The sequence below is a fragment of the Aythya fuligula genome, chromosome 5, assembly GCF_009819795.1.
Source record: "Aythya fuligula isolate bAytFul2 chromosome 5, bAytFul2.pri, whole genome shotgun sequence".
Classification (NCBI taxonomy): Eukaryota; Metazoa; Chordata; class Aves; order Anseriformes; family Anatidae; genus Aythya; species Aythya fuligula.
This window is the reverse complement of record NC_045563.1, coordinates 31,802,075-31,815,100: the sequence shown is the minus strand read 5'-3', so window position 1 is coordinate 31,815,100 and position 13,026 is coordinate 31,802,075. Positions and strand designations below refer to the sequence as shown.

Below are 13,026 nucleotides of genomic sequence, written 5' to 3'. Positions count from 1 at the left end.
CTTCCCCAGAGCCTATTCATGGCCTGCACGGAATCAACAGGCAAGGGAATGAGAAAGGAGAGAGGGGTAAAGGCGAGGGAAAGAGGCTGGCTTCCTTTTAGAGCCTTTTCCCAGCTTAGAAATGTTTGCAGCCCCTGGCTTGCTGCCAACTCTCATTATCTGGAGAGATAAAAGACAACTCCCCCATGCATCCACTCCCCTGCCCTTCAGGAGCTGGCGGCCCTGATCCCCCCCTCCTAGAGCTTTTTGAAGTTTCTTGCTATCTAGAACAAATTCTGCAAAATGCCTTTGAAAGCAGGGTGGGGGAAGGGACCGCTGAAACTTCCACAGACACTAAATGTGCTCAGAGACATGGCAGAGAGCAGTGGGGGTTAGGAAGGGACATAATAAACTCCTGTTCCACTTGCCACAAGCCCATGATGGTGGAGGAGAAAACTGCTGTGGGTTCTCACACCCCCACCTTCCCCCATCTCCATCAGTCAAATCAGCTTCCAACTAATTCATCCTATCAGCCCTTATCTGACGAGGTCCTGAGTAAAGCATCTGAGTGAAGAGGGGTTGGGCAGGCAGGCAGCCCTTGCAGCATGCCAGCTGGGAACATGCGGTCCCTTAGGATGCTGTCAGTGGGCAAAGCCCCCCAGGAGATTTCAGGCAGGAATCAGACAAGAGAATAAAGGAGGGAGCAGTTTTCTCCCCTTTTTCTCTGCCCTCCAGCTCTTACAGTTTTATATAGAGCTCTATCCAATGAAGCGTAAGCCCCCTGCTCCGAGTCAAGATCATATATCCATGGGAAGCAACAGAGAAGCAGCCAGGAACAGCCTAAGTATTTCTGTGAGGTAACACAAGAGGCATACCATCCTCCTCTCATGCCCTCTGGGGTAGACAACGGAAGGCAGCCTAGCTGCCAGTACAGGCAGGACTAACTCGTTTCTGATCTCTGCTGCAGAAAACGTGCCAAACCCCAAGACAGGAGCAGGTCCAAAAGGCTATTTCCTGTGGTTACAAAGCAAGGAGAGCACTTACGGCAATTCTCTTCATCAGAACCATCCTTGCAGTCTGTGTCACCATCGCAGAACCAGTGCTCAGCTATGCAGCTGCCATCACTGCAACGAAACTCCTTCTCCGAGCACTTTCTCATATCTGCAAAGATAGTAATACAAACAAAGCCTTGTCTTTTCTCAGAGTACCCAGGAAACAACCACACAATGCTCCTGAAGCTCCTAGGGCACTGACAAACAAGACTGCTCATTAAACCATACATTTCCATGTCATGCAGTGCCAGGACAAAACTGTCAGTGCTCATTTAACAGACACAGAGCACTGGATTTGAAAGGAATCCATGGGTCTTCACAATTGCATGTGAAGGAATAACAAGCCTCAAGTGATTTTTGCCTGGCAAATAAGCCACACAACCTGAAATCCCAGCCAGCCATGGGAACACAATATCCCATAGGCTGGTCCAGATAAGCCAGCTGTGAGCCCTTGCCACGCTAAGAGGACCCTAGAACTGCACAGGTGGGAGCCTGTGCGATGCCTTTTCAAGCCCTAGCAGGGCAGGCAGCCATCACTGTCATTCATGATATTGGCAGGGCCACTACTCACCACATTGCTCATCGCTGTTGTCTCCACAGTCGTTATCTCCATCACAGTGCCATAGGCTGCGGATGCAATATCCATTCTGACATGAGAACTCATCTTCCTCACACTCCCGTGGAGCTGCAGGGACACGAAAGAGAATAAGGTGAAGACAAGGCAGTAAGATTAAGCTTAGCAAATGCCAAACCTGTGGCGTGTCACAGATCGAGCATCCTCCTCCAAGGAGGCTACTTAATTGGAGAGTTCATTTCCCTTATCCTAACAACATCAAGATGGCCACTGTGATATTCCCCGAACCTTTCTCTTCCACTCCAGCTGCAAGTTGCTTGCACAGTGGGCTCTAAAACCTGAGAACATGGGTTGGAGGAAGGACCTGGAACAGAATAATGGAGCCACCCACCCTGGGCTGGCATTCTTGCACAGCCCCAAGCGTGGTTCAAGTGAACCCCACAAGAAAAAAAGGCAATGCAGGCCTCTTTTTTAAAGCAATTAATATGGCCTATCATTACCTAACAAATACTTTGTCAGAATTGTACCTCCACCTTTTTTTCCCACAATACCAAAACTACCTTCAAAGGAAAGGAAATGTTCATTGAAAAGGGAGAAATTTCAACTTTCTCTTCCAAACTCTCCAGTACTTGCAGCCTCATTCCACTCTTTGCCAGTCTTCTACAAAAGCTTGTCTGCAGGCCAGTGAGGAAAAGAAAAAGGGACTGCAAAATTAGCACCTGAGGACCTTAATCCAACCGAAACCCTCCTATGGTTAAGTGCTAGTCTGGACAACTCCCTAGGAGTCTCTTATTCTCAGAACCTTGCCTTTTTCCTTTCATTAGTCTCCAAAACTTTTGATCACACCCTTCTCTACTGTTGTCTTAAATATGAGGGCTTTCCAACCTTTTCTGAAAAACAGAAGACCAAACAGACCCAGACCTAAATAACTTTTTTTTTTTTATGAAAAGCTTTGAAAAGAGACTGGAAAACCAACCTTAGTCCTACCACCCAGAGCATCACAAGGATGTCAGATCCCTGGACCCTGCTTCCCAGCCCTCTGCCCGGAAGGCAAAGATCAGGGCAATGCTGATCAAAAAGTGAATTCATTAGCATGCAATCATTGCATAAATGGCTAAAATGACACGGAATATTTTACAGACAATACATTTATTTTTCTTGTTCCTCCATCAGAGCCACTCTGGAGCACTACGCACCCAATTTCTGTAGAATTCAAGGACTGCAGAGTGATGCTTATTGAGCAGCTGCAATCATCTCAAACAGGCAGCACAAAATTTTGCTTCTAACTGCAGCCTGATGTCAGCCCTAGCAACCAGTGCAGTTTCAGAGAATCTGAAGCTCAAGGACTATGCAGTGTGCTGGCTCCCTGGCACATGTTGCCAAGTACAAACTGGATGATCTGTTGTGAAGAAGGAACGTTGCACCCCCTGACCACCTTTTGCTAACAGAAGCCTACCACAAGTAAACCTCATCCACAACACCAAGTGTAAAAGGAAGGGGCTGAAAGCTGCAAGGGCTCAGGCCAAATTCACTTAGTTTTAGTAAGCTGCAGAAGCACAACAGCAGTGCTCACAGCTAGCAGCCTGCCATGGCAGCTCTTCTGAAGATGGCAACCTCATACGGCAGCAGTCGGTCAGCTTTCAGAGTAACTGGTCTCTGTGTGGGGAGCATAACTACAGCACCTTTCTCTCAGGGAGCTCAGTTTAAAGGGATAGGATGCTGGGGACAACCCAGCACAGCAGAAAAGTCAGACGGTGGAACCTGAGGCCACAGGAAGTCAGCCAGACAGGCAGTTCAGTTGGATTTGGCAGGGGTTAGGCGTTTCCACGAACAGGGGAGGACATGAAGCGCTCAGCTCGGGGAAGTGCTTCATGGGACATTAACTAGCAAAGCTGCAGGGCATAAGCTGTTCTCCAGCTGGACAGAGCAGCACCCCCTCCCCCAGGACACACATCTGAACCACAAGCCAGGTGCCAATGGGGGAGGGCTTATGGACATCAGGTACACATCTCTGTCAGAGGCAGGATATAGCTTATTGCAAGCCAAAGGTCTGCCTCAGTGGATAAACTCTTAAAATCCTGTAACAGAGTGGGCTAACTTTCCTCACCCATGGCAGGCATGCAGCATGACTCCCTCCCCTCTGAGAGGTGACTTACGGCAGTCCTGTTCATCAGAATCGTCCTCGCAGTCGTTGTCTCCATCACAGACCCATGACCGGCGGATGCACTTCCCGTTGTCGCAGTGGAAGTCCAAGGGGGAGCAAGTGGGCAGCACTGCAAGAGCAAAGAAACACCTCAGTATGGAGCTACAGCCAGCTTCCTTCCTGAAAAGAAGTTCCTTCCCTCCTGATGGGAGAAGGCTCTTAGAAACAAAAGACATGAAATTTCAAGTCACAAGGAAGAGCTCTGCCTCAGAGGGGTGGCAGGATAGGTCTGCAGTTTGTCAGCCTTTCCTCCCCAGAGGAGCACTGACCTTTCCACAATAGAGTAGCCATCACAATTCCCCACTGAGTTCCTTTTTTCTCTTTCATCCCTAAGCCTGCTATCATCCCATAATGGCACTTGTTTCATAACAAGGAAAATTACAATATCAACATTTTCCTGCATGCTTCCCAGTACAGTCCATCCTGTTTCAATTACCCAGTGAGTTCTTTAGGATAAAAACCATCAGAAACAATGGTTTGGGGAACAGGGTTTTGCAAGGCACATGCCACAGGAAAAACACATGAAAAGTGTGTTTCAGCTTGGGGATTCTGCCAGCTTTTTTTGTCTAAATCTGTGAGGAGAAGCTTAGAGGCAGGAACCCATTGCTGAGGACAAATTCACTGTGCCTTGGGTATGGGCAATAGGGTTCAAACCCCGCTAAAGGTCTCCGGAATGGATAGAGGGAGAGGGTGTATGGGACACTTGTCTACACAGGACTCTGCTGGCAACGGAGTGGAACCACAAATCCACAGCATTCAAGGCGGCCCAGAGCCACAAAGCTGGAATTCACGGGGGAGCATCAGCTCCGTCCTGCCCCCACGGATGAGAGAAACCCTCAACCCCGGGGAGGTTCATGCTTTTAAGTGCTGCCAGCTGTGGTGGGGAAGGGGCTGCAAAAGACCCCGCTCCTGACAGGTGTGTTCTCTGAAGAGCAAGGTTAGCTCAGCGACGTGAAGGAGAGCAGGCTGCAGAGGCCAGTGCCTGAAACCCTTTCATCCCAGCCCAGCTTGCCGACAGCATCTCCCATCTGTCACCAGGGGCTCAGCCCTCCTCTGCTCTGCCTCTACTTCTTCCCCTGACAACGCTGTCCCGGGGGTGGGGGCGCAAGGCTTAAAAGAAGGTGAAGACAGCAGCCACACACACAAGGAGGAGGATTTAATAAGGAGAACAAATAGCCACATTTTCTACTTTCCCAGCTTCCTCACCCCTCCATTTCCACATAGGCCAGGACTGCTGCCAGTGCCCTGTGTTAGCAGTATGGATTACACTGCACGGAATCACTCACAGCTCTTTATAGCACACCCTCCAACATTTCGTACCGAGTGCCTGGCCCAGAAGCCTCCCAACCCTAAGAATACACTACTGCAGCTCAATTCAGACTGGCTGTAAGAGTCTAAGCACGGATGTGGATCACCTAAGCCACAACTCTGTATTTGACAGGGCGTCACCGCTGAACACCACACTTGATGACAAAATACAGACTGTGGCACCAGCCCTCAGGAAAAGGTTCATCCTATCACATCCACGACGTCTTGGTGTAGGTATACGCTCAGATCACACTCAGCCACTTCCAGGCCTCAGAGAGGTATGCAGGAGGCACACAGATCTGTATCGCCACCCTCACAGCTCTGACAACACCCTAGTAGTCCGGAGGCTGGCCCACTTCCCTACCCTGTGCTTTCTCTGAGCAGCCCTGTGCTGCTGCATCAAAGCGAAGGAGGAGAGCCTCCTTCTTCCCCAGGGCAGATAGAAAGGGGAAAGAAATCCCAACTCTGCTTCCGAACAAAGCCAAGGCAGATATTTGGATTCAGAGAGCCAGCCCCACAGATCAGCCCTCTCTCCCCCAAGTGCAGCTCCCATACATACTTCACATGCTGAGCAAACCTTCCCTGGCCTCAGCTGCAGTTTCAGGACTAAGACCATCCCCCCAGCATATGCTTTTCTGTCTGCTCTGCCCAGTCCCAGCGTGACTAATCACCAAAGGACTGCACAGGAGCCGCCTGGAAGGGAATTTGCATGCTGACTCTCCAGGGGAGAATTCTTCAGGCTCCCAGAGGGTTAGGCCATTAGCACTGGTTCAGAGCTGATACCATTATCCCATTGAACTGCTGCATCCCTTCATGAGGTAACAACACAAAATGAAATTCCACCCCTACAGGGAGCAGTTCAGCCAATTTCATACTCTCCCTTAAATATAAAAATTGAGCTGCAACCACAGGGGAGGGGGAGCAGGAGCAGGGGAAAGAGAGCAAAACACAAACTGCCACATACAAAGGAGGACCTAATTCCCACCCTAGCAGACAGCAAGCATGTGCCAGCCCAGACAACACCAGGGGGGAGATAAATCCCCTTCCAGAGGAGCTCTCCTTTAAAGGAGGAAGGAAAATGGAAAGAAAGAAAAAAACACTTAAGACAAAAAAAATAATGAATGAAGGCTGATGTTTCATAAAGCTTAGGAACCACCAATGGGATCGGGCCAGGGATCTGTGTAAATTTGTAACCTGGATCTAATAACGTTCAGAAACAGACACTTCAAAAGGCAAACGCAGGAGATTCCAGGAGCAGCTTTTGCGCAGGGGCAGCCTGTCCCTATCCCCTCTTCCCAGCCCTGATCCTCCCAGCCCATGATCCCTTCTCCCCTTTAAAAAGCAAGCTGTCCTCACTGAAACATTCCTGCATGTCTTCCTGTTAGTTCTACACACGTCAGCTTCAGTCCCACTGTACAGCCCTTTGTTCTGGGGCTATTATTGTTCAGCCCTTCTGTTAGTCATTTATTTCTTCATATTTTGAGTTCTCTTCCTATGGAGTTAAAGCTGAGGGCATATCATTAGTCCAGAGGATAAAATTTAGTGCTGTTGTAAGTATTTCTCCCCAAATTGTTTGAAAATTAAAAAGTTATGAGGAAATTTAAAAGTTAAGGTGTCACGCTTCGGAAAACACATAGTGCAGGGTATTCAAACAACCTCCACTATATTTTCTTCTGCCATCATGGAATACCTTTACAATTTGCTAAGGGATTTTACTGCTTTAACTAACTTTAAAAGCCACGCTTCCATCTTCTTCCTCCCTCAATTAGAAGAATACATGGCTACACCTGTGAAACATCAAAGATTCCTTCCACTGCCAGAGAGGGAGAAAGAGTGGATTATCAAACTGGATTAGCAGCCAGAAGCCTGGAAACAGCACACCTATATTTGCTCCCCAGCTTTGATAGCAATTATTGCATGACTGTGGGACAGTTCTAGCACTTCAGCCCCACTTCTAGCAGGGGTAAAATTAAGGACATTTATTACTTCCTATGATAGCTGCAAGGCCTTCATAGGCAGTTTCCACTGATGAGAAACTGTTAGACTGCACTAACATGGTTTTACCACTACTAGAGCAGGATCAGGCATTTAGGCACTGCAACGGTAAACGCAACTAAGCCTCAAACCCCCGCCCCCCCCCCTTTCCCTACTCAATTCTCTCCGCATTCGTGCAAAGCAGCAGTATTTTTCTTGAAAGGAATAAGCAAAGGCAAGTCCTAGGATGGAGCTGAAGACAGACAAGTGGCACACGGATAGGAACTAACCTGCTTCCCCAAGCAGAGGGAACAAGCACAAGGAAAGGGAGCGTGCGGGAAGAGCTAAGCGGGCCAGCGACAGCATAAGAGAGCACATCTGTCAACTTGCAGTGAGCAACACAAAAAGGCCTTTGAACTTCCAACCATTTCCCTGAGCTCATCCCTCTGCATGGTCACACTGGACATCATCCAATGTTTCAGCAAAGCTAGGTCTATCGTAGGCCTGCTATTCCTCCCCCTCTCCCAACTCCTATTACACAGGGCACTCTTTTATGGCCAAGCTGAAGGGGAGGGGGAAGAGCAGGGGGAAAGGGAAGTTTATAAGGTGAAACGCAGCTTCAATCACGTCCCACTAGCCTTTGAACACTTTATCCCTGTTGCCTGCAGTGCCCAGGTTGCTTCGTGCCCAAGGACAGTGAGTGACTGGTGCTCAGAACTGGATCACAGCAGGCTGAACAATACGGTTTGATTAGACAAACCCTCAGTCATACAAAGAATGAGGAGTTAGTTTAAATATTAATTACAAAAAGTTCATACTACCAGTAGCCTGACCCTCAGCTGTACTCATATAGCTACATGTCTGTATGCACACAGATTTCATCAACTGTTTTTTGGAAAGTCTAGTTCCAGAATAACAGAAAACACTTTCAACAGTGCTGTCAAACTGTATTTACGCACTTTGCTGGTCAAAATTATAAGAAGAAAGAGAAGAAAAAAGGGTATCAACACCCAATCTTCCACCACCCTTCAATCAAAAGGGCTATGCCTGAGGGGCACTGCATTAATTGGGATGCCCTTTGATGCCTTTTAAAGAAAAAGCAAGCCCAATAAAATAATAAAGCATGAAGTAAACTTTACTCACAAGAAATACCAGATATGGAAGTGGTGTCTTTTCAACAGAAACCATAAACTCAGTTTAGCCAAACCAGAAGTTTAGAAGCAAAGCTTCACCTAAGCTCTTGCATCTGAGCCCCGGACTGGTGATTATGGAGAAGGCAGAGGGAAGACTATTTTTCTAAAAAAAGTTTCCATCAGTTTCAGTAAAAGGCCTGGGATATTTTTATCCTCACATCATCACAGAACACATTTGTGTGGGACTGGTAGGTGTAGTAGCTATACTGTTTCTGGCAACAAAGAAAATCTACTGGACTTGAATGTGTTGTAGCTCAACAGGAATTACGTGAAGTTCCCAAATGAGATGGAAACAGAAGGCTACTTTCAGTATGCTTTAAGGTAAAAGAAGTAAATTCTTTTTCAGGCTCTTTAAATGAAATAGCATTGTACAACAGCACATGCAGCTCGGCAAGCATGTCTGAGTTCCATGGAGCGACACATTTACAAGCTGAGGAGGCACAATACAGATGCTAAATTCAGAGTAAAATGGCTCTGTTGGGGGATGGTTAGGACAGGATTTGGCGTATCTTATGAGAAACAGAACTATTTATCAATCCTCAGGCCAAGTTTACTCAGTTGTCCTTTCACCCTTGCCACAGGAAGTAAGACTCATTCACACCACACTGGACTTCAAAGTACATATAGAAGGGCAGAATGAAAACCATTCCTCTTCTCGCACGCAGCTTTCGTTAGGGACAGTCCAAAGTAGTCTCTGTTGGCACAAGGCAGGAAGGCAGCTGAGCTACTCTGGGCATGTGTAGCGAAGGCTTCCAAGTCAGACACTGTCAGCAAGCCAGAGAGCTGACACCAAATAGAGAAAGTCTATGAAGCTGGCATGACAGCTGGTAGGTTGCTTATTACTATTATTACTACAGGACTATGGCTTGTAAACATGATCTGGAGCAGGAAGCAAACATGTCACGGAATAATTGGCTCCTGTCACAGCAGGGCTTCAGATTTGCAAGAAAAACAGTTCCCGTCATAGCCAGGTAAGCAGAGGCAGGACTCTCCTGAGAACTACAGGAAAACACCTACAAGAACCAGGCAGTCTGAGGACATCAATCCAAGCTGAAAATATTTATAGGAAAAAGTCAGTCAGTCTGGGATGTGTTGAAAAGATAATGGTTGAGGAAAAACCTACTGGAACTGATTCTAAAAATGTCAGTTTGTTGTACAGTTTGCAACAGAACACACACACAGAAAAAGAAAACAACACTGAAAATTCATCTCAGAACTAAAACATCTCACTCAAAAGGAAGAAACTGTCTCTGCCCATGCTTTCCACAGGTGCAGCTCTCTCACTGCTGAGTATCTTGCTTTCTTACACATGGTTTGTTTGAAGTTACCTGTCACAGTTAAAACATTCAGCTTTCACAAACACAAGTCACAAATGGTATTCTTACTGCAGCCGTCTTCATCACTGTGGTCCCCACAGTCATTGTCTCCATCACACTGCCACTGAGCAGGGATGCACGTACATTCACCGAAAGCGCTGACAGCACATGTGAAGTGATTACGTCCACAGGAGCATTCGGTGCTACTCGATACACCTGCAAAGGAACAAAAGGAAAAAAGATGTTTTGAAGACGTGGCTCTATTTTATGGTACACACATTAAATACAAACTGACATTACAATTGTTCTCCACGTACACACTCCGTGCACGAACATACACTCTCCTGCAAAGAAAAGCATTCATCCCTCTCACACTGCTGAAATAGGAGATTGAGCACTATCCACAGTTTCCTGGAATGGAGCTATTTGAAGACAACAGCAAATAGCAACCTGCCAAAAAGAGATTTAGGAATCAGTTAGGTGGAAAATAACTCAGCACTAGTCACAATCAAATTCAAGGAATCCCAGGCATCAGAACACCCTTTTTTATTTTACAGACTCAGTCTTCTACGGCACAGCACTGATGCTGCTCCACTTAGCATTTAGCTCTGACAACAGAACAGAAGGAATATCAAAGACTCTGATTCAGAGGAGTTATCAGGGATCTTCTCCAGACTTGGAACTTTCTAGATGCCAACCTTTTACATGTCACAGCTTTAGAGATTTCAGTAAAATAAAAAAGACATCCTTCTTATTTATTAACTAACCTGTGACAGAGATTAACCTGTGACATTGCCGTGTGTATAACTGACACTCATGAAAGCAAGAGAAGAGGATTTTCAGCTCTACAAACTGACCAAAAGAAAACGCAGTCCAAATGTCAAGCTATAATCCGATAAGAACTTTTTTTTCAGCCTTAATGTTAGCTTAAGGAGTTCCCAATCCTGTTCTCCACTTTCCCAGCTACAGAACAATGCTCTGCTCAACTCTGACTCTCACCCATTTGCAAATAAAACTGTTTAAGATGTTAACCCACACGTTCTGTGAGTAAGCCTCTGCCTTAAGAGAACAGGCTACAGCCCACCTCTCAAAGGGGAAGAAGTCATACCTGAACTTCTGTCTGAAGTTACCTAGACAAATCAATATAATCAATATCATTGTTAAATAAATGATTATTCTATCAATCAGCAACCACCTCGGGCTAATCTGTGACTGGATTTTTTGGTGGTTCCTTTTTGCTGCAATTCAAACAATGTTAAAACTTTAAGTGTAAGAAATAAATCTTAACTAAAGAAGTTCAGAGGGATACCTGCCACAAGTGGTATCCCCAGACACGACTCCCCAACCTATTTACTTGCAGACTTATTGATCTCAGTTGTTACTGTTAGTATATCCAAGATAAACCATAAACCACAAAATCCTACAGAGAGGGAAAAAAAAAAAGCCTCTTAATTTATTTCCTATTCTAACTGTTAAAAGCACTACCTGCAAAATTTTATGCAACTGTTCTGCAAGCTTTCTCAGCAGTAGAACTCTCTCCAGTGAAGACATCCACTTGGACAAGTTAAGCTAAGATTTAAGTTTTGATGGGATGCACTTCTTCTGAGAGGAATAATACCATGATAAATTCCTTCTGCAACAGAGCTGTCTGAGCTTTGTGCCAGCCCCTGCTGCTTGCCCCCACTGCTATACTGCCTGTTGCAAGGGCTCACTACAAACTGTTTCCCAAGCACATCCACGAGCTACTGAATTGGGCCAATGAAATCAGCTGCCATGTCTTCCCTTTCATAGACTACCACGGGTGCTATAAGCTTTTTGTTATTTCCCATCTCTGCTACAAATTATCTTTAAAAGGCTTAGTAGAAAAAGCACATCTAAGGCACCACTGTAGATGCTAGGGAAAGCGGTGAATATTTGGTGTAAAAAGAGACAGAAGGAGGAAGAGTATAAGGTGAACAAGGAACAGAAAGAAGGACCTAGAAATGAAAGGGAGTGGAGTGGTCTCAGACACTCAATGAACTCACCAGGTACGGCCAGAGCAAAGCCTGGCTCAAAAAGACAGCGAGTGAGTGATGCAGATTTCAAAAGACAAGTTTAACCCTAATGTGAGTCAGAAGGCAAAAAACTCAGCACAGACATCCTTAAGGAAAAGTAACACATCATCAACACAATACACTTGACTATTACAAATAATCACAATGAAATTCAGAAGAACCACAAGCTTCCCCAAAGGTCAAGCAGAAGTTCCTTCAAACTGACAGCACAGGAAATTCAGGACAAATCACCTTCTGCCAGAGCCTACCACAGCTCAGGAAGGCAGAACCAGCTGCATATTGTAACTAAGGTAGCTGCTGTTTAAATTACCTCTTTCAAAGCATTTTTTCTACTGTTTTGCTCAACAGTAACCCGAAGCACTTACTCTAACTACTTTCAGCTCCAATATCCCTTCCTGTTGATGATGACACCAAGATGATGATCATCATCCTCATTACCCTTAAAAAAAAAAAAAAAAAAAAAACACACATGAAAGTACCAGCAACTTGTTCTATATTGCCAAGCCCCCGCCATGTCATGACCTAGGGTAGCTTCAGCAACAGGAAAGACAGGAAAGGATCAAACATTGAGACAAACAGCTCTTAAATTTGAGGAAAATATTCAGTCAGAGAAGTTGGGGAAAAAAAAGTAAAAGTGAGAGGTACTTTAGCTGCTGGATAGCAGCATGGAGGAACACCTCTGCAATTGCAGAGGAAGAATTAGTGCAGCTGTCTGGTGCTGGGAAACCTGCATACTACAACTTAACCAGCTGAATTGTTCAACACACTGATCTTCCAAAGTTACTGCAACCAATATCAGGTTATACAAATATACACGTTTTAACCTGTTCCTCCCACCTCACTGAAGTTGCTATGTTCAGCCACCTCTGGCTTGTGTCTTTATAAGGCTTCAGAAACCGTAGGGAGATGAAGGGTATGTTATAACCCAAGTACCAACGCTCCCTTATATGCACGAGCCTATATCCATGGTACTATTATGTCAATTTAGACTAGTGGAGCACAGTATGTTATGACCTTTCCAAGCTTTGCAATTTGTGATCTTGAAGTTAACTAACCTTCTAGTCTTTATGACATGCTTTATAAATCAGGTTTTACCTTAATCTTACACTTGGACTTTCATGTTCAGAGAGCACAAATATTGCTCACCTTGAAAGATGACCATTTTTAATGCAGTAACTTATTCCAACCTGTAAATAGTATCAGAAGAACCAATCCCAGATGACTGGCATTTATCCAATACAAAGAAGAGACTGAATGAAGCCTGGGACAAGCTGCAGATAACAGGAATTTTCTCAATTGGGCATTTCTCAATTTTCTCAATGTGGACAGTGTTTCACCCTTGGTGTCCCAAGATTATTTCCCAGTACTCAGAG

At 45.6% G+C, this 13,026-nt stretch overlaps 1 protein-coding gene across 1 annotated transcript in view; it reads right to left on the bottom strand.

Moving 5' to 3' along the window:
- Window positions 1-12,088, bottom strand: part of LRP4 (LDL receptor related protein 4) — a 39,580-nt gene extending 27,492 nt beyond the window's left edge. Inside the window, exons 1-5 of the mRNA XM_032187985.1 lie at window positions 12,028-12,088; window positions 9,669-9,815; window positions 3,762-3,878; window positions 1,603-1,716; window positions 1,024-1,140 (exon numbers count right to left, since the gene is read on the bottom strand). Coding sequence (XP_032043876.1) covers window positions 1,024-1,140; window positions 1,603-1,716; window positions 3,762-3,878; window positions 9,669-9,815; window positions 12,028-12,088 — 556 coding nt within the window. The remainder of the gene's footprint in view (window positions 1-1,023; window positions 1,141-1,602; window positions 1,717-3,761; window positions 3,879-9,668; window positions 9,816-12,027) is intronic.
- Window positions 12,089-13,026: the final 938 nt, after the last annotated feature.